Genomic DNA, 26,900 nt, shown 5'->3' with positions numbered 1-26,900 from the left:
AAGAAGTTCAGAGCGGTTGAGTTATTTGCCTAAGGCCACACAGCCACTGAGAACTGGGACCAGGGATTGAACCCATGCATTTCTTTTTTTTTTTTTTTGTATTTTTTTATTATTATGTTATGTTAATCACCATACATTACATCATTAGTTTTTGATGTAGTGTTCCGTGATTCATTGTTTGCGTATAACACCCAGTGCTCCATGCAGAACGTGCCCTCTTTAATACCCATCACCAGGCTAACACATCCTCCCACCCTCCTCCCCTCTAGAACCCTGTTTGTTTTTCAGTCGATCTCTCTCATGGTTCATCTCCCCCATGCATTTCTGATTCCTGTGCATGTGCATTTTCCTCCATATTTCACTCATGTATAAAAGCTTCCTTCCTCATCCCCTCAAATGATGTAGGAATTTTCTCCTTTGACTGTTTTGTTTTCTGGCTCTCCTGGAGTCAAAATGGCTGCATGTAGTAACCCCATTTTTGAATTCCTGGTGTCTAAAAGTGGGCCTGGGACCTGGGTCTCCTGTCTGGCTTAATGATTGCAACCTGGGTTAGCCCAGGGTTATTTGTGTTGTCACTGAGTCCTTGTTTTTGACCAGGGGCAAACAACCCACCCATACTGTTTCACCCAGTAAGAATGGCCACCTTACTAGGAATAGCCACACAGGACTCAGCTAGGGTGTGGCGCCTCCGCAGCTTCCAGCCCAGGTAAATGCTCTAGAGGTAAATTTGCTGGCAGTTTCCTGCCTGCTGCGAAGCTCTAAGGCTGGATGGCATTCCTCCCCAGGAGTGCCAAGGAGCTCCAGTGTATCCTGAGTGCTACTGTCTACAATAATGTTTTCCCTAGTCCATAGGAAATGAGAAATATACAGCCTGTGGCTATATTGAGACAAACCGATCTATCGGGCATTGCAACGGAACTGAATCTAACCTCAAGTGTAGTTCTGTTTTACCAAAAGAGTTTTCTTTTTTCCCCCCTTTTTAATTCAGTTTAAGTGCCTTTAGGCAGGCTAACCATTGATTCCATGAACCTTTGCTGAATGCCTGTTATGTGCCTGGCACTGCCGTACACACTGGCAACAGAACAGGGAGCACTCACAGAGCCCCTGTGCAGGTGGATGTACATATTCCCCCCTTGGACCTAGTCCTTACCAGTCCGCATGGTGGCCTTGCATTTCTGCCTCTCTCAGGACGTTTGGGTCTGTGCACTCCAATCTGTACATTTCACGTTTAAGTCATTCATTTAACAAATATTAACTGATCAACCACTGTATCTCAAGCATGATGCTTTACACTGGGTGAGCAGCAATGATTAAGAAAGACAAGTTTGCCGGCCCTCATGGAGTCTATGTTCTAATGGGCGAGAAAGACAGCAAACAGCAAAAATAAGTAAATACAATCATTTTGGATAGTGATGGTGCTGTAAAACAGTTAAAATGGGATAAGCAGTTGTTCTGAGTTTATCCACAGCCCTCTCTTGGGATAGAAAGTTCATTGTTCTGGTGCAATGACCTTTCTACTTTTTAGGGATGAAATGTCCTATTGTTTGTAAAAAGTTAATTAACTAACTGCCTATCTTTTTTGTCTTCTATTTATCATGGTAAATAGAGTGGTAAAGTGTTGTTGGCAAAACTTTGTCCATTCTCTATTTTTTGTTTTTCTTGAAATTTTGCTTTTGGGAATCTAAAAATATGGCAACCAAAGATTTAAACTACAGGTATGTAATCTTTTTTCTATAAAGAATAAATATATGTAGGATAAATATATGTCTCTTTTGCAGTTACTCAACACTATCAATGTAGCATAAAAGCAGCCACACACAAAATGTGAACAAATGGGCTGGGCTCTGTTCCAATAAAACTTTATTTAGAAAAACAGGCAGAGCTGTATTTGGCCCTCGGGCTGTAGTTAGCCAACTTCTGATCAAAACCATTAGCCACCTCACCAGTTGGTCAAATTGGGAGAGGGTCAAGGCCAGGGAGAGAAACCAGACATTTTCTTTGGCCTGTTGTTACCATGAGGATGTAATACTTCTTTAGGAAGATAGTACCATGGGATTATTCCATGTTAACTTGGATCAAAGTAAAGATTAACTAAGGAACACAATTCTCAGACAACCACTAAAATATATAATAATTTGGCTTTTGTAGTAATTATCTGGACTATAATTTTTAAGACTTCCTCACCACCCAAAGGTGTATTGGTGTTGAACACTGTATCTTAGGTTGCATTCCTCCAAACAGTGATGGGGATATAGGCTTGGATGCAGCGAGCTAATCTGAGAGATGATTCTAAGACACAGAAGTGAGGATTAAGAAAGAAGGAAAGCCAACAAAGAGCATGTTGTTGAGCTGGTTACTGTCCTGGGCAGCTGGGGCTCATTACTGCTGGGGCCCCTCAGAAGAATTGTGTAAAACTTGCTTCAGAAGAGTCCCTTTGCTGGATAGGAGGCTGGGGTGTATATTCACTATGCCCGTCTTCCATTGATCGAGGGTGACCCCTGGCACCATTAATTTCTCATTGCTTCCCTGATGAGCCTTTGTGGCTCTGGGGGAGCAACCATGGTTTTGGAAAAGTCCTGAGCAGAATAATAGAGAGGCATGACAGGTGCTTGGACTGGCAGTCTATGCCCAGAGTAGGGCATGAGTTTATAACAGATACCAGTTGCCTCCGTCATATGTTACTGGAAACTTTCTCAGTAGAGCTTATGTTAAAGGAAAGGGTTATTTATTTTTTATTTTTTATTTTTTTTAACCCACTGAGTTTGGTTTAGCACCCACCTGCAGATACTCTCTTTCCCACTAGATGGTACCAGTATGCCAAAGCCCTGGAATGCTACCGTTGGGCATCATCTTTGACATGGATATATTCCCACTACTTATAAACAAGGAATAAGCAAGTTGAGGTTGGAGGAACAGAGTATGGGTGTTTGGGGGACATAAGATGGGAGAAAAGTAGAGGTTGTCTAAACAGTTACCTTCATTCAGTTCTTCACCAACAAATCTTACTGACCACCCATTGAGTGCTCAACACTCTTCTCAGCATTGGGAATACAGATATAAGCAATGTACACAAAGCCCCTAACCTGGTGAGCTTCTGTACTAGTTGGGGGGAGAGACATTATAAAACAAACAGGCAGATACATGATGTGTGTCATGTGGTGAGTTCTGTGGAAAGCACAGTCCTTCTGATATCTATCTGCCTGTCTTGTCAGCTTGTAGGGTGATAGATTATTTCCATCTGTTTCTTAAACCCCATTCTGCTACTCAACAACCTCTTGTGATTATGCTTATATGGTTTATTTTCACTATGAGACTGTGAGTATGTGGAAGGCAGAAGTCCTGCTTGGCAAATGGGTGTTGACCAGCTGGAACCCGCTGGAACCCACCTCAACCAAGGGCTCGTTGGTTTGATTTCATTTGTCTGGAATCATTCTGAATTGTTACTATTGTTGACACACAATAGAGTTGCATTTTACTCAGGGGTTAGATTATAAAGTCCAGGTTTAAGGCAAACACAGAGTTGTCATTAACCTTGAAATATCTTAAGTTGCCCATTAAATTGCAGTGTGTGTGGTTTTGCATATGCATCCCTGTACTGTAGTCAGTATGTAACAATGTATAATACGTGCCGTAATGTACAGTGCATAATAAAGAATATAGGCAAGATATAATTTTACAGAATTTAATTGCAGTATTTAAATTGTTCTTTTCCCTTCTCTTTTTGGTGGAAGAGCTAGATTTCCATTAGTTAAACGTGCATGTGATAAGACTTTACTGTATTCATTCTGGTTTCTTAATCATATGATCCCCACCAGGCTGTGTACCGGGGAGGGCAAGAGCTGTGTTCTCTGTGCTCTGTTCGTCTTTGGGTTCCCACTACCAGCCACATGCTTTGGGGCAGGGGAACAGCATACAAGTAATAATAGTAGTAGTAGCAGTAATGGAGATTAACATTTAAGTAGTGCTTACTATGAGCTAGGCCCTGTGTGAGTGCTTTAGATGTATTAATTAGCACTTTTAATCCTCCTAAAGACTCTACCATGTATCTACTGTGATTTTAATTCCATTTCACAGATGGGGAAATTCCAGGAGAACTGGATTAAAGGTCACACAGCTTTTGAGCTCTGGCGCTGAGATTCGAACTTGAGCAGTTTCAAAGGCAATACTGTATGATTCCATGAAATGGAAAGAATTGTCCAGAACAAGCAAATCCATAGAGACAGAAAGTAGAGTATTTGTTGCCTAGGGCCCCAGGTGGGAGGAGCAGGGAATGGAGGGACTGCTAATGGGCATGGGATTTCTTTTTGGGAGTGATGGAAATGCTCTGGAATGAGACAGTGATGATGGTGGCACAAGTGTGTGAATATACTAAAAACCACAGAATTGTATACTTTAACAGGGTGAAACTTATAGTATGTGGCTTTTGTCTCAATAGTGCTGTTATTCAATAGAAAAGCAAGCAAAACTCAGGCAGTCCAACCTCAGGGCTCTTGTGTGGCCATCCCTGAGCTTTCCTACAGGTGCTCACCAAGTGCTAGTGGCATTCTACTCTCTTTACTTACATTAACCCTACTATTCCTCAAAAGGGCCCTATCATCCAACCTCCTTTCAGAGATCAGAAAACTGAGGCAGACATATACCGAGGAACTTGGGGCTGGCAAGTGACGCAGGCAGTTCTGGGCCTGAAGCATACTGGTTTTCACACATTTTATTAATTAAAATCAACCCTAGTCAACCAGAGCTAGAGGTAACTCGGCTTATCAGAAATGAAGCAATGGTTCTTCACTTTTGTTTTGCAGATTTACAAAGTGCATTAAGATCCTTCTTTTCTCACCAGTTATTATTCCCCTCTGTGCCCCGGTGGGTCTGGTGTAGGGTACTGGCCCTAAGACCCGGAGACTATAGGGTCTCAGTGTGTGTTAGAAGGTGTGTTAGTGTGGCTGACTTCTAAAAGTAAGAATAAGTGGTCAGGAACTGGGAGAGAGGGAAGAGGACAAGGGGGAGAGAACTAATTGATATGCTAATTGTCATTGTACTCAAGTTGATACCAGATTGCTGAAAGGATTCATCCAAATTAACAAGAATGTTTGGCACCCCTTGGCTGTTCAGATGAAGACTTCATGGCCTGGCAATGAAAAGATATCTGAGGTCTAGGGCAGGGGAAGGAGCTCTTTGCTCTTACACTTGGCACTCAGCACCTCCAAATCGAGGCCCTCACCCCCACCAAAAACACTCCCCCTTCAGCACCTGCCTCCCCCACCAGATATCTTTTGATTCCCAAACTCTGTAAACATGAGATTTATTCCTCTCTGCCTTCACTCTCGTGTTGATGGTTTGTATTTGTCTTTCGTGTTTAAAATGCAGAGTGATGAAGCCATTAGCCAAGCACAGTACAACAGGAAAGGGCAGCAGGGCTTGCCCCTGGATCCAGCCCAGGATGCCTGTTTGTGGTACTGGAGGGTGAGGATTTATAAAGACAAAGCAGAGGGACTATAGATATCTTCCCGGCTCTCCAGTCTGGAAGAGCAGCTGTGACTTGAGCTGGGACAGGAGCTGGGATTGAAAGTGTTCTGGCTGAGATCTGGCTTCCCAGGTGGCTGGCCTCGGGGTGGCAGAGAGTGCTGGGCCACCTAGATTCTTAAAGCCTTCCCAGGTAGCAACAGGTGATTACACAGAACCACACGAGTGTATGATTTTCCAATGTGTTTTGCAAAATGTATTCTGAAGAGGTACTGGTTCCTTGAGATGTTAATAAGGGTCCTGGAAAAAACAGGTTGCATCAGCTAATATTTTGGGAAACCCTGGACTTACCCACAGAAGTGAAGCAGGTTGTGTTTTGTTTTTCACAATTGAATGTCTCTGAGACTTTATTGTGCATTTGAGTTTCAAAGAGGGACTGCCCCATGCTGCATTTCCAATGCTCTTCTTAAATTCCTAGGGGTAAGGGAACTCTTGCATAGAGTATGTCATGAGATAGTGATGCACAGGGTAAATGTGGGAACAAGCTGTGGACTCCGGAGTCTCAGAGTTTGGGCCTTCACCATCAGGACCAGCAGTGTCAGCATCACTTGGGAGCTTGTTAGAAAGGCAATTATCCACTCAGCACCTACTGAATCAGAGCTTCTGGGGTGGACCCAGCTATCGCTGTCTTTACACACCTGCCTTCTAGGGGGTTCTGTTGCTCCCTCCAGTTTGAAACCTGCTGTTCCAGTGGGCTGTGGGGAAAGAGAGATCTTTCTGATGTTGTTCCGGGTGAAGGAGGGAAACATGTGTCTGGGGCAGGAAATATGCTCCCCTGAAGAAAGTAGAGATGACAGAGTACAGACCACAGAGATACAGAAGTGGAGGCCAAAGGTTCTGCTCTATCCCATTATGGCCATAAGTATTTACTTCTGGGAGACCCTGAGCTGTGTTCACAGGATGCCTTCAGTGACAGCTGTGGTCTACACAGGCAGACTGGAAGACCTGGGGTGATGACGAAAGAAGTATCTGGGAAGTCTGTGTAGGGGAGGCAAACCTCATCTTAGGTTTTATCTGAGACTCTTTAAGGAAAAGGAAGATTAACAAGGGAAAAGCCAGCAGCTTATTAATATGTATACCTCCTGTGTACATGGTAGATAACCAGGGAAAAAATGAGAAACTCTCAAAAGTGGCTTAGAGCTCCAGTTTAAATACCATCTTAGGCTAAAGACAAGAGAGAGAAAGGTGTGGGCAAGCCAGTTGTGAGGGGTAATGGGGTTGAAAACAAGAATGAGATTTGTTATGCAGGTTTAAGTCAGTGCCTTCTCCATTGGTAAGGATCTGAAGTTGTCTGTACGGAATAATATCTGTCCTTCTTGGTAGAGGGGAGGAGGGACACCTTTATGAATTCAGGTCTTGTTTTTAGGCAAATAGGAAGAGGGTAGTGAAGTTTTCTTGTACCTCCTCCTTCTCAGTTGCCTTCAGCTTAAAATAATCCTTATGACAAAGTGGCAGGTTTAGGGTGGCATATTCTACTTTCATCTGACTTAGCAGCCACCCCTTTGATTTTATATGTATGTGTGATTGGTATGTAGTGTATGTGTATGTATGTACATATAATGCATACACATATACACACGTACCACACATATACACACAGACGTATACATATATAGTACATGCACACCCATGTAATAGATACACATATATATGTATACACACATATATAACATATACATATAAATACATTTATATGTTCTGTGTATACATATGATACCTACCAAGCCCTGGTCACAATTGGCACCTACTAAATTCTAGGCTCTATTCTTTGAATTAAGGTTTCTAAGGTGACCCATACACATGCAGAGGCTGCAGTTGCTGAACTTGTAGAGATTATAGATCCAAGGGGAGAATGACAAACAATGACATTGCTGGGTGTTTGAGAAGAGCTAGGTCTATAGCCATTGGTTTTTTTTTTTTTTTTTTTTAAGATTTTATTTATTTATTTGACAGAGAGAGAGACAGTGAGAGAGGGAACACAAGCAGGGGGAGTGGGGAGAGGGAGAAGCAGGCTTCCAGCTGAGCAGGGAGCCTGATGCGGGGCTCGATCCCAGGACTCTGGGATCATGACCTGAGCCGAAGGCAGATGCTTAACAACTGAGCCACCCAGGTGCCCTATAGCCATTGGGTTTTGAATCCCATCCAGAATAATTCTTTGTGTGCCATTATGAATCTTTGCTGATCTTTCTGATATTGCCCATGATTCTTACTTGTGAAATACAGTCTAAACTGGTGGTTCTCAAATGGGGGCAATTGTGCCTCCCAGGGGACATATGGTAATGTCTAGAGACATATTTGCTTGTCACAACTGGGGGAGAAGGAGCTATTGGCATTTGGTAGGTAGAGGCCAGGGATGCTGTTCAACATCCTACAGTACACAGAACAGCCCCCACCACAAAGAATTATCCCAACCCAAATGTCAGTAATGTGAGTGTGAGGGAACCAGGTCTAAGTGTAGAGCTTCATGCTCACCCAGCACACAGGAATGACTGTCTCTACCCCATCCCATTCTAGAAGCCACAATCCAAAGTTGGCTCTGTGAAAACTGGTAGCAAGTTACTATCCATGTATAATTTTTCAGAAGGTAAAACCATGACTCTCTGGTAAATATAAACATTAATTCATTAATTTATGAGGAAACCAATAAGATGCTATGATGGTTTCAAAGGACATTTAAGAAGCTAGGGTATTTCTGAGCAATTTGACAAAGAAATATTAGGATGAGATTGCTGAGTTAGGAAAAAAAACAGTTAATGTGCAACATGCCTAAATCTCGGGGTTATCTGTTCCACTAGACAAGTTATTTTTGCTTCTACAGGACAAAAATCGACAAGTAACTGGTAAGTTCACTGAGTCTGGGGACTTCCTTCAAGAGCAAACAACAAGATGAACTATGAACATACACCTAGACATCTACTGGTGACCTTTGTCCCTGAGTGATATTCAAAGGATTTCCATCAATCATTATGGCCAGTTTACAAGCTTTGGATAATGTTTTTCTGATTCCTTAAACATGATTTTTAATTTACTAGTGCTGCCTGACCTGACATAGTCTGTGAAATATGGGGCAAAGAAATGGAAGAGTCAGTTGAGGTCTAGGAGGTGGTGGGAGGAGAGATTCTGTAGGTCCAGTTGATAGTGTAGATGGCATCTGTTAACTGCCTTCGATTAAGCATGTGCTGTGCTACATGCTTTCATTCAACCCTATTAGGTGGGACTGACCATCGTCCACATCTACCGATGAGGAAACTGAGTCAGAGGGAGAGTCAGAATGTCAGTAGCAGACAAATGCAGAGTAAGGAGAAAATGGTGTGGGATCAAGGCCAAAAGGGGGAGGAATAGAGAAGGAAGGGGGAGTGTTACAAGCTGGAGGGAAGCATGAGTTCAATTTGAGGCAGAGGTACTCATACCATATTCAGGGGGAAACAAGGAGGCTGTTCTGGGTGACAGTAAATGTGAACACAGTGTGAAATTGGATCAGTGCTACAGGGATGGCAGCTATTAATAGTATCAGTGTTATTTTAGCCAAAGGATCTCACTACTGCTGCAGGGCAGTAACCCATGGTGGTTAGGAGCCCAGGCCTTGGGGGAAGCTGGAATTGATTTGGACCTCAGCTCTGGAGGTCTGTGTGGCCATGGGCAAGTGGCTTAACATCTCTGTGCCTCAGTTATCAGGTCTATGAAGTAAGGGCCATGATGCCTACCTGATAGGGCTGGCATGGGAATTCAAGACAACCCTGGAAAATCTTGGTTGAGCAAATGATAAGCCTTTGGGAAATGGCAGTTGGTTCTTTGAGGAGATGAATAGACAGGATTTAGCAAATGATGGTTGTTAGCCATTTGTCTGAAAGTGTCATAGTCTCAGTCTGAGTTCCCCCAAAAGCAGATTCTAAAGGATTTGAGTGCAGTTGATTCACCTGGGAGGTGTTCCAGGGAAAACTGTAGGGGGGTGAGGAAATGAAGCAAGGAAGGGAGGGCAGCCATGTGGAGTGTCTGCTCTTCAGCTAGTTGCTACTGTGGCTGTTTGGACCTAATTCTCCTGGGGACCCTTGGGAGCCAGTGCAGAACACGTCAGAGTTATCCCACCTGAGGGACATGGGAGCTCCAGACTCTATGCCACAAATCTAGGTGGGCATTGTTTTGGGGCTGTTCCAGGTGGCATTGATTTTGAGCCCTACTGGACTTCTGGGTATTGACTCTGGTCCCAGAGAAAGCCATCAGCAAAGAGGTGTGGAGTTTTTCAGCTGGAAACGGGGCCAGCCTTTTAATGGAAAGGCCAGAGGGATATGGGCTTGGGAGGTGGGAAGTCCTCAGCATCGGCTGTAGTCAGTATCCAAAGGCATAAAAACGGTGATGCCCTTTGGGCCAGGAATCTACATCTGAGAAGTTAAAGAAACAGGGCTAGGTATAAAAAATGATACACAGAAATACTTCTCTGCATTATATGTGATAGCCCGAATTGAGGATAGTAATAATAGTCAACATGTATTGAGTGTTTGCCATGTGCCTGGCTCTCCTAAGTGCTCAACAAATGAGCTAAATTCTAGGAAATGGCAACTGGCTAAGTGACTCAATGGAATATTACACAGGCATTGAAGAGAGGGCATTATGAAAACAGCAATGGCATGGAGAAATCGCCTAAGTGAGAAATGATACAGAACAGGAGATTCTGTGTGGAGTGGGATTCCTACTAAGCAAAAAAAGCCTCTATATATGGGAAAGGAGGTGACACCTGAGAGGAAATTTGTCAAAATCCTAACTGTGGTTTTGTTTGTGTAATGGGTTTGTGAGTGATTTCTCTCCCTCTAGTTTACAAATCTCCATTGATGTGGTGTATTACATTTACAATGAAAAAATACAGTAAATATGAAAAAGTGAAAGAAGGAAAAAAAAAAACTTGTAAAAAATAGGTTGTGGAGATCCAGCAGAGGTTTCAAAGAAGGGAATGGAAAATGATATTTCAGAAAAATTAACCTGTGGGTGGTGTGGAAGATGGATTGGATTGGGGAAGACCCAAGGTAAGAAGTTCAGCTTGTGAGCAAATAAAGGTCACAGGGAGTGTGGAGAGGAAAGAGCCAATTTTAGGGTTTGGTGGCTAATGGGATGATGGGGAAGAAAGGGAAAAATGCCAGAAAGGATCCCAACATTTTACTTTAAGAGTGCTTTAACAGTGATTCTGAGTGATACAGGGATTACTCTGACATTATTTCCCCCGTCTACAGTTGCATTGCATGGTGTGGTAATCATTTTGAGTATATCTCACTATTAAAACATAATGCAATGTCTTTTTTTAACAATTATTTATTTGAGAGAAAGAGCGAGAGAGAGAGAAGGAGCAGGGAGAGGGGCAGAGGGAGAAGGAGCCTGAGCTGGAAGCCCAAAAACATAATGCAGTTTCATCTAAAAAAGAAAATTAGCAATGGAACAACAAACATATATTGAGCACCCTTTGAGACAGGTTTATTTACATCTACTGTCTCATCTAAACCTAACAACAATCCTATAAGTTATGTTCCTAGTATTTCTGTTTTACAAGTGAGATAAGAGAAGATCAGAGAAATAAAGGCACTTATCCAAGGTCACAAAGAATCTGAGTTCAGATAATTGTTAAGTGAACTGTATGTATGTATGCATATATGGATGGATGAATGATGGATGGATGGGTGGATGGATGGATGATGGATGGGTGGATGCATGGGTGGATGGATGGATGATGGATGGGTGGATGCATGGGTGGATGGATGGATGATGGATGGGTGGATGGATTGGTAACCATGTAAGGAGGAAAATGTAGGGTACTATAAAGTCAAAGTAGAAAAGAGGGTATTTTGAGAGGAAAGTTGCAGTTACCTTAGAAGGTAAGGAAGGAAGGGACCTGGAGAAAGCACTATATTCTGCAAGAAGAAGGTGTGGTCACTAGTTCTTTTTATGGGGGCCATTCAAGTAATCAAAGTTGCATGGGGGAGCTGAGGGTCCAGGACATTGTGAGGGGAATCTATGAAATGACCAGTCAGACCATGTAGGGGCTCAAAAACAGGTGCAAGCCTAAGGAATAGATACATAAATAGGAAAGAGGGCTGATGTAAGAGAACAAAGGGAAAGGTAGGGGAGTGGAAGGAGAAATGGAAAAAGTAAAAGCAAAGAAATTGTGGGTTAAGAATGAGGACACCAGACTGCCTGGGCTTGACTCTCAGCTCCACTGCCCTGTGACCTTAGCAAACCCTATAACTCCGTTTGCTTCAGTCTCCTCATTAGTAAAATGGGGAGGATAGTAGTAATCCCCATCTCATGGGCTCCTTAGGAGGATGAACTAAAGCATGTGACATTCTTCACACCGTGTCCGGCACACTAAAAATCCAAACCAGGCAGGGATCCTGATGCCTTAATGGTCACAATAAATGCCATTTACTGGGGAACAACTCCAAGCTATAGATCAAGAAACTGAGATTCAGTCACTTAAAGAATGTGCCCCAAGAAACTATACCTGTAGCCCCAACATTGCACTGCCCGTGACAGCAAGAGGTCAGCTCTCCCTTCCTTTAGGAGAAAATAGATTTTCTGCAAGATCCTATGCCAAATGTACTTTTTCTTAGTTGGAAACCAACCTTCTGCACTTTGTAATGAGGCATATTGGGGTAGACATTTCTGTTGTTCTTTTTGACCAAAGTGTTAATAAACAGAGGCTGCTCATTAAAGCAAAGTTAGAGGAGTTCTGGAGGCATGGGAGATTGGCTAGGGAAGGAAAGTAGTGAAGCACTTGGAAGATTCGGGGGGCGGATGAAGATCCATCAGACCCCAGCAAGCACCGTGAACTCAGTGCTCTTTCTTCATTCCAGAAAGCTTTATGCTTTTATAATTGATGCTTGCAGAAGTCTGCACAGTGCAGACTCGGCATGAGGAATCCTGAAAGCCTTATTAATCCAGCCACTTAGCCTTTATGAGTGCAACCCCTACCCTGGCTATTTTGGCTCAGGATTAGCTGAGCCCCAAAATGTTCCACTGTTGGGATGAAGAGGTTCAATTTAATTCATTTCTCTGGTTATTTCTCTTCCCCAATCCCCCTATCTCTCCAGCTCCGGCTGCTGCCAAGCTACATCAGCGCCCAGCCAGTGCGCTCCTGCCCTTTGCGATCCTATAACCTACCAAGGAAACGTTCTCTCTGAGACTGAGCCACCAGAGAAATTGCATGCCCAGGATTGATTTTGCATAGTGTAAAAATCAATCCACACATCGGGCAGTAGAGGCACCCTCTAAGGCTCCAGTCTGCGAGAGAACTAGTTCAGGCTGGTTGGAGGCCCAGTGGGACAGGGCGGCAAGCAGATGAAGTCAGAAAGTTAAAAAAAAAAAATAAACAAAAAAAAAGATGAAACTGAGGGGTGTGGTTTGTCAGGCTAGAATGGTTTTTGTCTTTCTGTGTTAATAAGCTTTATCTTGCGCAGCTGGCCTCTACCTTTTGCATAGTTTTGGGGGAAGAGGGAAGTTGTAAAGAGCACCTCCCATTAGACCCACACCCCTGCTGGCAGGAGGGCCCCATGGTGTTACTGTCGGCTTGACATAGTCTCTCCAAGGACAGAACTTCAATTTGCTTTGGTGGGAAGACTAAGAACAATCATTTTTTGTGCTCCAGTGATCTTTGTTTAATTAAATGCCACTCTAATCATTAAGTTAAAATAACTAAAATTTAAGGAGCACCATCTATGTGTCAGGCACTCTGTGAGGTACTTATATACACATTATCTAATTCAAGCCTCTGAATGTCAGAGTTGCTGTGATTCATCTCAGTTCACAGCCGAGGAGTTCAGGGTTTATGAGGCGTGCTCACATACATCTTCACTGATTGTCACTCAGCCTTCAGGGGGCCACAGATGACATTTTGCAGTTAAGGAAACTGAGCATCAGGGACCTGTCTTCCTTAGCGAATAATTGGCAGAACCAGGATTCAAATCCTGGTCTTCTGATTCTATATTGTTGCAATTTTACTGGGAGAGAGAGGTGGTGTATGTTCATTAAATTCCTTTTGTGTGCCAAGCGCAGAGAAGAGTTTATTGTTCATTGTCTCCATCTTCAGTCAGGAGGGTGTTGCTTTCCCACTTTACAGATATAGAGACTGAGGCTCAGAGGGGGGAAGCCACTGGAATAAAGCCACAGAGGTAATTGTACGGAGTAGAGCTGGGGCTAATAGCTCTGCATTCCATCCTGTGGGTTTTCTTTGTCCATGGCCATGCCTTCAGTAGGAGAAGCAAAGCCATGTGATTTTCCAGCAGGGACAGTGTGAGGCCTGGATTGTAGGATTCAGGATTGGTTATGGGTATTGACAACTGAACAGGCTGCTAGAAATGTGATCTTGGCCTGGAGGGAAGATCAGACATAACTGAGAATTCAGGAAGGACCAGCTCTAATTTGGGTCCTTTCATCTTGAAGGCTACAAGTTCCAATTTGCGCTTTGAAAGCAGGATATTGCTGGGGTAACCTATCGTTGCTGCCTTCCTTCTGCCAGTCACAGTCATAAAAGCGAAGTTCTAAGAACATGCTAACGTCACAGCACTTTCTAAGGAGATTGTTGTTCTGAGCAAGGCTCAGGTTCTGGGAAGGGAGGATCAAATTGTAGAGTTGGATCTCTATTTTTCTGGAGTCTTGTGCTTTGGGAAAGCATTATTAGTTTGTCATTCTGGGCTGTCACCAGTGTGACACCTCCAGGCTCTGGAAAGTTACAGGAAAAAAACAGACCCTCTAGCATTTTCTAGCAGGTTCTATTTCTCACCTGGGACAGGATTGTGCATGTGCTTTTTATTCATGACAAGATGAGAAAAGCTTGGTTAAATAAGGATCAGCTGCTCTTTATACATCTTCTTCTCTGATTGATAGCATCAGAAAGCCATTCATCTGGTTTGAAGATAGACAGGTGGTTGCCGTCACTACACCGTGAGCTTTTGAAGTTTGCTCTGTGATGTGATTACAGCACATACTTAGCTTGTGCTCCAGGGGGTAAAGTTGACCTTTGATCCTACTTCTCATTTAAAAATCACAGATCTTGGAAAATGAACCAATCTAGGAAGATGCTGGAACCTACTTCTGCCGCTGAGGTTGGCTGTCAAACCAATTTAGTTAGCCCGCTTTACCTAGAATTCTGATTCTTCTGATTAAAACAGATGACCTTTAGAGGCTTTTTTTTTCGTCCTCAACAATCTTGGAAGGACATCTGGCCTTTTGTGAGTTCCAGTGGGAATCCCAGAATCACGGCACTACTGTGGGTTCCAAATGAGGAAAGTGTGCTTAACAAAGTATTGATCAGAAGAAATTCAAGACCATTGTCCAAACTGAGGGTGCATATTCTTTACCCTTTTCCTTCCTTCCTTCCTTCCTTCCTTCCTTCCTTCCTTCCTTCCTTCCTTCCTTCCTACATTCATTCAACATTTATAGAGTACCTATCATGAGCCAGTTCTGTGATGAGAGCTGGTGATAAGGAGGTAACCAAATTTTAGTTTCTGATCCCAGAATCTTATAATTCTGAAGGTGAAACAGACAAGATCGCCAACTTTGTCAAGACAGGATGAAAGGGGCTGGGAGCAAAACCACTTTGGAAAACAGTTTGATTTTAGCTTTGGTAGATATCACCAGGTAGTTTTCCAAAGTGGTTATAAAGAAGGCAGGAAGGGGGAGGCTTCTGAGAACCTGATAGTGTTTTATTTTTTGTCCTCAGTGCTGGTTGCCTGGCACCTTGTGGAAAATACTGAACTGTATAACAAGGCTTTTGCACACTTTCTGTAATGCCTTGGCTTAATTTAAATGAAAAATAAAGAAATGAGGTGTTATCAGCTTCAGGCCCTTTGGGAGCACAGAGGAGAGACTGGCCCTGCTTGGGGGAGGAGAGGAGAGAGAGAGATTGAGGAAGGCTTTCTGGTGGAGACAGTGTTTGAACTGGGCCCCGAAGTATCAACAGGAAGTAGGCAGTCAGAAAATGGGACTGGAGGTACTTGCACAAAGCCCTCAGTGGGAGTGAAGGCATGACAGGGAGGGACCTGGCAGCTGGGGCTGAGGGGGTGTGAGGGGGCTTCAGGGAGGGGACTGGACAGCTTCACAGACAGTGTCCTGAAGGTTCTGGGAGCCATGAGGGATTTTCAAGCAGCAGAGTGGCCCTGTCAAGCCTGGGTTTTCGAATCATCGGTGTGCTTGTGCCTACATGGGGGGTGAAAATGGGAGACATGTAGGTGCCTTTTGCAATCGTTCCAGAGAGGAGGGCTGAAGACCCCATTCAAGGCACTGAGGGAGGAGAGGAGGAGGCAGATCAGAGATCAGAAGATATGAAATCAGTAAGACTTGTTAAGAAGCTGCAAGTTGGGGGTCGGGGAAGAGATGGGGAAATTGGGTTTCTTCTCCAGCCTGGCCTCTGGTGAGAAGCCCTTGAGCCTGAGAGTCAGTTTCCCTTATTACATAAAACCATGAAGATCTTCATTAGTCATTCCAGAAACATCTATTTCATGCCTGTGATGTGCCAGGCAGTGTGGGAGGCTGTGAAGCTACGGAGATGGAAGGCACCGATTCTTGGCCTCAAGGAGCCACCTGTAGAGTGTAGGGCGCAGCAGATCTGATTCTCTCTGCCTTAAACCTCAGACAGCATGTTTAAGTTTACATGATGGTGCTAGTGTCTTATTCGATTCAAGGTCAGCTCCCTGGGCCCTGTAGCGTCAGTGATATGGCATTCCCCAAATCCCTTGCAGAAAGGATCATTCTTTCCCCTTGAGTAGTTTTGAGCCAAGCATATAATATTGCGTGAATGTTTGAAAACTTCTCCTGGTTCTCAGAATGCAATTCTGACAGTGCTGAAGGCTGCCAATTAAATGAAGATTTAGATAAAGGCTGTGTGGGAGAGGGAACGTAATATTCTTAAACCTAATAATGGTTTCCTTCTGTCTTTTTGAAGCTCTCAAATAATCCTGATTGACTGGCTCTCTGCTTTGGGCATTCCCATTTACTGGACAATTTAATAACATTTAAAATGTTTGACAACCTTTATTTGGGGGCAGACATCCCCAGGGGAGCAGGCTGTGGGTAAGGATATGAATGCTCTACAGTTAAAAAAGAGGAACCAGGATTTAAATAGGTTCTTTCTACATTCAGAACAAGTCCCCTGCATGCTGAATAGCAGGGGGCACAGAAGGGGCAAGAACAGGCTCTCAGATTATAATATTAAACATGGGAAACATGTAATGACTGCTGTGTGTCTTGCCTTGAGCTGAGCGCTTTCTTCATATCACCTCATTACTCCTCAGAGCAGCAATGAGGTGAGTGCTAGAACTGTACCCGTTATGCAGATGAGGTAGCTGAGACCCAAGGCCATTCAACTAATAAGCCATGAACTGATAATTCCCCAGCTTGTGCTCATTCTTTTGGCTCTGGAGTATATAGGCTGGGCTCCAGGGATTGGAGAGGGAATTCAGAAAGAAATCCAAGACAATTTCCCTCCCTTTCCCATTGTATCAGAGGATTCATCTACTTATACATTCATTTATTCAACACATTTATTGAGTGCCAGATATGGTAAGCACCAAGAAAACAGCAGTGGACACAGCCAAATCCCTGCTTCATAGAGCTTTTGTTTTAGTAGAAGCAAACATTAAAGAAGGTCCATTAGTCATAAGTGCTGCACAAAAGCCAAGGCACCATGACGGATAAAGTGGGATGATGATGCTCTTTTTAACAGTGCGGAAACTGAGGCCCAGAGTGGGCAAGGGCACTCACATAGGAAGCAATGGAAACAGGATGCCTTAGGTTAACAGCTCACTAGGCAAGGGCTTTAAACTTCAGCTAGCATTTAGTGGGCACCAGCCATGTGCCAGGGTCTTCACAAGGTTCTAAGACGCCTCAACATACCCTTTAGACCCTGGCACATTTCCAGGCCAGTGGGGGAGACAGAGAGTTAAGCAGAAAGTTTACGTGCAGAATGGCAAGTGCCGGGCTGGTGGGATGAGCTCTGATTTTAATTTGGGAGTACAGAGAAAGAGCATCTGGCCCAGTCGGGGTGGGGCAACCAAAAGGTGATAGCTGGTAGTGGGTACCATATTGGAGATAGTCAAAGCTGGGAGTTGTGGGGCTGGAGAGGGGGATTCTAAGTCAAGAAATCAGTGGTTCAAAGGTATAAGGTGGAGAGAGAATGTGAGCCAGCTCAGCATGGCTGGAGAGAGAGAGGCAGGAATACACCTGCTTGCATTTAAATGGGGTTTGTGTGTGTGTGTGTGTGTGTGTGTGTGTGTTTTGAAGACTGTGATGAGATAGGAGGCTGGAGAGGGAGGGAGGGAGGGTTGCACCTGGTTGCATTTATTTTTTTCAATTTTCAAATAGACTTTATTTTTAAGAGCAGTTTTAGGTTCACAGTAAAATTGAGTGGAAGGTACAGAGATTTCATGGATACCTCTTGCCCCCACATGTGCACAGCTTCCTCCACTATCAAACTCTTACGCCACAGTGGTACATTTGTTACAACGGATGAACCCACATTGACACATCATTATCACTCAAAGCCCATGGTTTACATTAGGGTTCACTCTTGGTGGTGTACATGCTCTGGGTTTGAAAAGTGTACAATGACATGTATTCATCATTATAGTATCATATAGAGTATTTGACTACCCTTAAAATCTGTGTTCTGCCTATTCATCCCTTTCTCTTCCCTAACCCCTAGCAACTACTAATTCTTTTACTGTCTCCATAGTTTGCTTTTTCCAGAATGTCACGTATAGTTGACCCTTGAACAGTGTGGGGGCTAAGGGCACTGAATCCCTGCACAGTCAAAAATCTATGTGTAACTTTTGACTCCTCAAAAATCTAACTACTAATAAGCTACTGTTGACTGGAAGCCTTACTGATGACATAAACGATTGACACATATTTTGTATGTTACAGGCATTATATATGGTATTCTTACAATAAAGTAAGCTATAGAAAAGAAATTGTTATCAAGAAAATCATAAGGAAGATAAAATACATTTACAGTATTATATTGTATTTATGGGAAAAGTCTGCATACAAGTGTACCTACACAGTTCAAACCTGTGTTGTTTAAGTTGTTGTCAAATGTAATTGGAATTATACCTTTTCATATTGCCTTCTTGTACATAGTAATATGCATTTAAGATTCCTCCATGTCTTTTCATGGCTTAATAGCTCCTTTCTATTTATAGCTGAATAATATTCCATTGTCTGGATGTATCACAGTTTATTTGTCTATCCACTTACTAAAGGACATCTTGCTGGCTTTCAAGTTTTGGCAATTATGAATAAAGCTGTTATAAACATTTGTGTAGACATGAGTTTTCAACTCCTTTGGGTAAATAAATACCAAGAAGAGCAATTGCTGGAACATACAGTATGTTTACTTTTGTAAGAAACCACCAAACTGTCTTCCAAAGTGGCTATACCATTTTGCATTCTCACCAGCAATGAGTGAGAGTTCCTGTTACTCCATATACTCATCAGAATTTGGTGTTGTTGGTGTTTCTGATCTTGGCCATCCTAATAGGTGTATGGTGGTATCTCATTGTTTTACTTTGCAGTTTACTAATGACATAGAATGTTGAGCATCTTTCCATATGCTTATCTGCCATCTGTATATCTTCTTTGGTGAGGTATCTGTTAATGTCTTTGGCCAATTTTGTAGCTGAGTTGTTTGTTTTATTATTGTTGAGTTTTAAAAGTTCTTTGTATATTTTGGAAAAAAGTCCTTTATCAGATATGTCTTTGCAAATGTTTTCTCCTTGTCTATGAACTGTTTTCTCATTCTCTTGAGGGTGTCTTTTGCAAAGCAGAATTTTTAAATTTTAATAAAGTTTAGCTTATCAATTCTTTCTTTCTTAGATCATGCCTTTGTTGTTGGATCTAAAAAGTCTTTGCAATACCCAAGGCCATCTAAGTTTTCACCTATGTTATCTCCCAGGAGTTTTATAGTTTTGTGTTTCACATTTAGGTCTCTGATCCATTTTGAGTTAATTTTTGTGAAGGATGTAAAGTCTGTGTCTAGACCTTTTTTTTTTTTTTTGAATGTGGATATGCAGTTGTTCTAGCTGGATAGTCTTTGTTGAAAAGACTACCTTTGCTCCATTGTATTGCCTTTCTTCTTTTTCAAAGATTAGTTGACTATATTTATGTGGCTCTGTATTCCACTCTAGTCATCTTTTTGTCTGTTCTTCCACCAATACCACATTGTCTTTATTATTGTAGTTTTACACTAAGTCTTGAGTTTGAGTTGTGTCAGTTCTCTGACTTTGCTCTTCTTCAGTGTTGTGGTGGCTATTCTGGGGATTTTGCCTCTCCATATAAACTTGAGAATCAGTTTATTGATACCTGCAAGATAACTTTCTGGGATTTTGATGGGGATTGTGTTGACTCCATAGATCATGTTGGGAAGAACTGACATGTTGCCAATGTTGAATCTTCCTATTCATAAACATGAAATCTCTCCCCATTTTTTAGTTCTTTGATTTTTCTCAACAGAGTTGAGTAATTTTTCTCATATAGATTTTGTACATATTCTGTTTGATTTATACTTAAGTATTTCATTTTGGGAGGGTGCTAAATATATGGCATTATGTTTTTAATTTCAGATTTCTCTTGTTCATTGCTGGTATATAGGAAAGTGATTGACTTTTGTATATTAATATTGTCTCCTGAAAACTTGATATAATCATTTATTATTTTAAGGAGTTTTATTGATCCCTTCAGATTTTGTACATAGACAATCATCAGAAAACTTAGACAGTTTTATTTTTTCCTTCCCAATCAGTACACCTTTTATTTTATTTTCTTGTCTTATTGCATTAGCTAGGACTTCCAGTACAATGCTGAAAAGGAGTGTTGAGAGGGGACCTTTTCCCCTTGTACCTGATTTTATCAGAAAGGTTTTGAATTTCTTACCATTAAATATAATGTTAGCTGTAGATTTTTGTAGATGCTATCTATCAAATCAAGTTCCCCTCCATTCCTACTATGCTGAGAGTTTCTATTATGAATAGATGTTGGATTTTTCCAAGTGCTTTTTTTTTTGGACCTATCTATATAATCATGTGATTTCTGTTTTTTAATTTGTTTATGTGATGGATTACATTAATTGATTTTTAAATGTTAAGCCAAACTTGCATACCTGGGATAAATTCCATCTTGGTTGCATTTTAATATACTTACTTCTTTCTATATCTGTCTCGAGAGAGAGTATAGCCCAGGGTTTAAGACTAGAGTCAGGCTGCCTGAATTTAAATTATACCTCTATTGTTTACTAAGCATGTGAACTTGGACAAGTTATTTAACTTCTTTGTGCCTCAGTTTCCACATCTATTAAATAATGTAAAATAGTACTGATCCCAAAGGGTGGTTGTGAAGATTAAATTATACCTGAAGAGCTCGGGACTCTACCCAGTACATGGTGGATGCCATGATGGTTTGCCATGCTTATTTTTCTTCCTTTAAATGTATGCTTAGTGTGTTTTGTTTCTCTTTGCATTCTCAGTGCCTATGACAATAGAAAAATAGATCCTCAACATAAAAAGCACAATGGGAAAAGTGTAATTTTTTTCCTTTGTGTATATGTGTGTGTGTGTGTGTGTTTGTGTATGTGTGTGTGTGTATGTGTGTGGTTAGAATTCTATAATTGTACTTTGATAAATTATCCCCCAAGAAGGTTGTCAAGGGGATGAATTTTCTTGTATTTCTCTGATCATAGCCCTGAAAATATTCTCCATTTTCTTATGGTGACTTTCATCTCTTCCTGGTCATCATGCTGGGTTGTTCATAGCACCTGCAAACAGCCTACCAGTGAGGTGAATATGTTTTATTATCCCTATTTTATACAAAATTATACCAGAAGAAAAAAACATGTAGTTGCTGATAGGGTTGATACAACTTCTTCAAAGATTTAGCATCATCTGTGTTCAGCATCTAGATGGTATAACTTCTCTATTTCACCTTGGTCCCACTACTCCTCTCTCCATTTTTACAGCGTTGGAGTCAGAATGCTCTGAATACTCTACCCCAAAGGTAGAAACATGTAATTCATAAACAGATATGAATAAGATTGGTGATAACAATAGAAAGATGGTTTTGGCATTGAGAGGGAAATGCCAGAAGCAAGGCTATAGAAGCACAGTGTACTAGCTGAGCTTATGTGCTGTGTGCATTTGTACAAAATTATTAAAAGTAGTAGTGTGTATCTACTCCCACGTAGAAATTGGTACAAAAAATTTTGTAAAAATAGACATTTTAGATAAGGAAAGAGTATATACTGGCTGTTGCAAACAATACGAAAACCATATATATGAACAGAACTCCCCTATGGGAATTTTCCTTAAAAAATGATCCTAAAGAGAAAAAACAGCATGTCCACAGGAACTCACCACAGGCTAGGTACTGTGTGAGGCACTGGGAACACAACAATGAGTAAGACGGGCTTGAGGACTCATGAAATGTCATGACAAAATGGGAAAATCTGAACATTAGGGCAAGGTTTCTCTACGGTAGCATTGTTGTCGTTTGGACCAGATGATTCTGTGTGACAGGCACTATCCTGTGCATAGGAGGAGGTCTTGAAACATCCCTGGCCTTGACCCACTAAACCCACTCCCCACCACCCGTGACAACCAAAAATGTCTCCAGACATTGTCAAGTGTCCCCTGGTGGGGGGTACAAAGTCATTCCATACTGAGACCATTGCTTTAAGAAACAGTTAAGAAGTGATGGAACATCCATTCAATAGAAGACTAAAACTGTAATGGGGAGGCTTATAGAGTAGCATTGGAAAAAATGATGTTAATTTTTAAAAGCAGAAAGCATGACTTCATTTACTTTATAGATTGCAACCAGCTTGGCTGAGGTTCTAGGTTCAGAGGAAGCTGTTGGGAAAAGGAGAGAAGAAAGGTGGCCCAGAGACCATGGGGTCCAGGGAACCTCAATGAACTGAGTATACTGGTTTGTCTAGGATTAAGAACCCAGAGATAAACATGGGTCAGGCAGATACAAGTAAAACATGAGAGCATGGAAATTGGGTGTCAAAAGTGAGTTAAGCCAAGGCAGACAAACATGGGTCTATCAGGGATGATATGTAAAATGTTTCACAACAAAATATGGCAGAGGAGCCACCAATCATAATAGCCATGTGCTGAAACCACCCAGGATGGGCATTCCTGCACCTGCCAGGGTGTGGGGGAAATCCCACTGGTGAGGGAACCCCTGTTGACCAGAGTCAGTCAATCCAGCCAAGGTCCAACAGGGGCACAGGGATTAATCATAGATCAAGACCTGGCAAAACAGAAACAGTCAGAGGCCAGGGGTGATGTGGAAGAAATAAGACCTAGGGCCCAGGAGAAAATCTGCTGGAGGGTTGAGTTCTATTGAATCCCATTCACTGCGTACCTGGAACCAAAGACACCAGAGCAGCTTTAGACGTAAATTATGTATACACATGAACAAAGAAAGAGAGCACAGAAAAATGAAAACAGTTTGATTTGTAGGGCTTTCAGCATCGTGGGTGATTTTCCTCCCCTTCCTTTATTTAGAGTTCTGTTGATGCTGCTACAATTTTGTTCCGGCAGTAAAAGTAAAATATATGTGGATGTTAACAAAGATGAGAAGAGCCTTTGGAAGGATGTAACTGGTTGGAATTTAATATTCATTAGGTTTAAAAAAAAATAATAAGTTCATTGAAAAAGTCATAAAGACAAACCAAATACCTGCCACCTTCTTCCCTCTCAGGAACATGGCAGTGGCCCCTTCAAAGTGGGCCTGGTCTCTGTGAAGGAAGGGGTCACTGAATATGTGATGATTGCCCAGGGGCCACTGTGATGTTTCGTGCCAGAGGGATACAGCTGTCCATTTCCTCTGCTTCCTCTCATCCCACTCGAGCATCAGCTCATTGTTCATGCTGACCCAGAGAAGCTGGCATCAAGCTCTCCCCTCCCCATGTTGTACAGAGAGATAGTCCTGAGGACACACACATCATCCATCGCAACAGATTAGCTCTGATCAGAGCCTAATTACGTGAAGTGCAGCCAAACCCCTTATTTATGCTTTTCTGGGGATGGGCAGGAACAGATAGGAATGGGAAATTGAGGGACATTAAAAAACAGACTAAAATATTGCTTGTCGTGCTTTAATATGAGCACTATTAATGATGCATTATCCCAAGCACTGAGTAAAGAGGTTGTTGCCAGCTCATTCATGCCAGGCAGACAGCAGACCTTTCTTCCCAAGAGGGGGCTTAGTGCAGGTTCCTCCTTGGTGAAAGCCTGGCTATCAGCAGTAGCACCTTGTGGAAGGTCCAGCCTGTCGGGTTGCTGCAGGGCAAGTGTGCAACTCCAAAAGGGATGCTAAATGCATTTCGGAAGCTCTGTGCCTTCAGGCTACTTCACAGCAAATATATGGGCACATCTGCCTTTTATTCTATTAGAAATGAATGCAAATTGTGGAAACCTGGCTTATTGTTAATAGAGAATACAAAGTGTTGGGGAAAACCTCAATTAGGGAATAATCAGCTAGCACTCAGATATTCTCACACACACAGATGTGTATCCCATCAGAATATCTAATGGAAACAATTTAGGAAAAAGCTAATGTGTGCCCTTCAATTAGGGGACTCATTAAATCTACACTGTCCGATATAGCAGCTGCCAGCCACATGTGATTAGTTATGTTTAAATTTTAATTAATCAAATTAAAGAAAATAAAGAATTTACAATTCAGCCCCTCAGTCCCATGAGGCCCATTTCAAGTATTCAGTAGGCTCCTGTGGCTAGTGGCTACCAGATCATACAGTGCAGACATAGGATGTCTCTGTCATCCCAGGGAGATCTGTCGGGCACCACCGGCTCAAATAAATGATCGCAGAAGAACAAGGTAGGGACAGATATTCTGTCACAAAAAGGTCTCCTTTGTGTGTTGCATGTAAACAAGTTACAAAACTTTATATTAATTTTACTTAGAAACAAATGCAATATGCACACACACACACACACACGTGCACACATACTTTTTGTATCTGTGTTGGAAAAAGAGGGGAAGGATATTCACCAAATTGTTAGCAGTAGTTGTCTTGAGAAGGAAGTAGATGTTTACTTTTAATTTTCTCCATTTACGTGTGGTTTGAATACAGTTCAATGAGAATGTATTACTTTTGTGCTTAAAAAGAGATTAATTTGATGAAGACTGATGGAGACAATTGAGAAACAGTTGAGGGCGTTTTCTTCCTTTGGGTCTCTTAGTTGTGAAAGCCTAGCTAGTGAGGCCACCTGAGTGACCAGTCAACCCGATAGCTTGTTAGGAAGGGCCATTGCGGGAGGAGAAGAGGGCCGTTCAGAGCCCATCTACCGCTGCTGCTCTTAAGACACACCCACAGGTGTGCCCTCCCTGTCTTGAGTGTCGTGTTCTGGTATGGAGACAAAAGCACCTCTTACTATCAATCTTCGAGAGCGTCAGAAGCCTCTACTATGGAATAAAGCAGAAAAACACTGGGCTTACATGTCAAATAGCACTCAGCAGGCACATGCAGCCACAGGGCCATGTCAGCTGGAGGAAGGGGGAGCTCCTCTGCCACGTAGGAGGGGAACAAAATACATGTCTGTCAGGCTGGTGTGAAGAATTGAAATTGTGGGTATGTGGGCAACTGAGATGCCCCTATCCGTCTTCTCCTAGGGAACCTACCTCTCTGCTGGATTATGTACTAGGAGAATAAAGCACAGACGTGGAGAAGAAATACTTTCTTTTTAAATTTTCCCTTCAGAAATTCATCTCTGCCCTCCAGCTTCACAGGCCTACTCTGGGGTAAGCGTCACTTGAACTCTTAGGACAGTTCTAGATCCACTTGTGGTCCTGTAGCTGTGGGTCATTGGGCAGAGTTCCTTGACCTTTGAAATTCAGTCTCATTTTGGGGAAAATTGGATATTAGTAGCCCCTACCTCATAAGGTGGTTGCTCAAAGTCAAAGGCAGAAGAAGGGTGAGCGCCTTAGGCTTGGCACGAGGTGAGTGCTATATAAATGTTAGCTTCCTCTGAAATTAGTGTTACTTCTTGCTGAGTGACACTGCAAAGCAGGTTTCCATGACCCGTTCTTCTTGTGGGGATGTCTCTCCTCCAGATGGAAGGAGTGTTGTTGGAGGGCAAGAGTGTCCTGCTGCACGGTTTTTTTTGTTGTTGTTGTTTTGTTTGTTTTGTTTTTGTTTTTGTTTCTTAATCTCCCTGGTCTGTGAGAGCACCTACACTAGCTAACTGGTAAATTTAGGCTGAGTGCTTGGTGCCTGAGAGTGAGCGCTGAGTGATGCCCAATGGAAGCTGTCAGCCAGTGAGCCCAGTGCAGTCCTGAGGTCCTGTCAATGCAGGAGGTGGGTAATAGGCATCAGCCATGACTTCGAAACATAATTTCTGAGGGAGAAGGCTGGTAGTCTTTCCTTCTTGATGGCAGGGAGAAGGGTTCCAAATTTTTCCAGCATGTTTCCTTAAAACAGCCTCACTTTGTACAGGAGGTTTTTTTTTTTTTTTCAATTTTTTCAAAGAGAAGAAAATCTTATTTATCTCTACCAACTGTACTTACCATTGCACCTAGCTTGTTTGATCCGTGAAAAGGAGGATTTATCTTTGCCTAGTGACAGATTTTTAAACTAAACCGTAATAACATTACTCACATTTTTTGATAATGTATGGTATAGAAACTAGGCTAAAATATTTTATACACATATATGTATGCATATATATGCATAAGTATATACATTTTATATATTATATATATATGCACACAAAGTTGATCTTCATTATTTGATAATTCTGTATTTGTGAGTTTGCCTATTCACTAAAATGTATTTGTAACCTGCAGTTCAATACTCACAGTTCTTTTGTGGTCATTTGCACAGAATAATGAACAATTTGAATCGTCTGACATGTATGTTCCAAGCTGAGGCCCCAAAAGGCAACACTCTGCCTTTCTGTTTTAGTTCTCATAGTGCAAACAAGTGTCCTTTTGGTGATATTCAGTGCCATCATATTCCACATTTTTGTGCTTTGTGTTGGCAATTTTGCTGTTTAAAATGGCCCACGAGGGTAATGTGGAAGTGCTGTCTGGTGTCCCTAAGCGTGGAAGGCTGCGCTTTGGAGAAAGAGTGTGTTAGATGAGCTTCACTCAGGCATGAGTTACAGTGTTGTTGGTTGTGAGTTCAATGTTAATGAGTCAACAATATATATTAAATAAGTTGTCTTTAAACAGAAACACATATAAAAAAAGTTATATATTGATTGAATGGCAGAAATGTTGTGACCAGAGGCTCACAGGAACCTAACCCTGCATTTCCACCAGGAGCAGCGGTTTCCTATTTGCTGTTCACAGTGACTTTATAGAACGTAACTACCACCAATGAG

General features: G+C 42.2%; 1 protein-coding gene across 3 annotated transcripts in view; it reads left to right on the top strand.

Moving 5' to 3' along the window:
• Positions 1–26,900, top strand: part of CDH13 (cadherin 13) — a 1,400,946-nt gene that overhangs the window by 404,725 nt on the left and 969,321 nt on the right. The window contains exon 2 of one of the 3 annotated variants that reach the window (XM_078063201.1): positions 598–619. The exons of the other annotated variants lie outside the window; for them this stretch is intronic. Within the exon in view, the coding sequence (XP_077919327.1) occupies positions 598–619 (22 nt within the window). The remainder of the gene's footprint in view (positions 1–597; positions 620–26,900) is intronic. 3 annotated transcript variants of the gene reach the window in all.

This window comes from Halichoerus grypus, chromosome 15 (genome assembly GCF_964656455.1).
Source record: "Halichoerus grypus chromosome 15, mHalGry1.hap1.1, whole genome shotgun sequence".
Taxonomy (NCBI): domain Eukaryota; kingdom Metazoa; phylum Chordata; class Mammalia; order Carnivora; family Phocidae; genus Halichoerus; species Halichoerus grypus.
The sequence above is the reverse complement of the archived record's forward strand: the minus strand, read 5'-3'. Positions and strand labels throughout refer to the sequence as shown.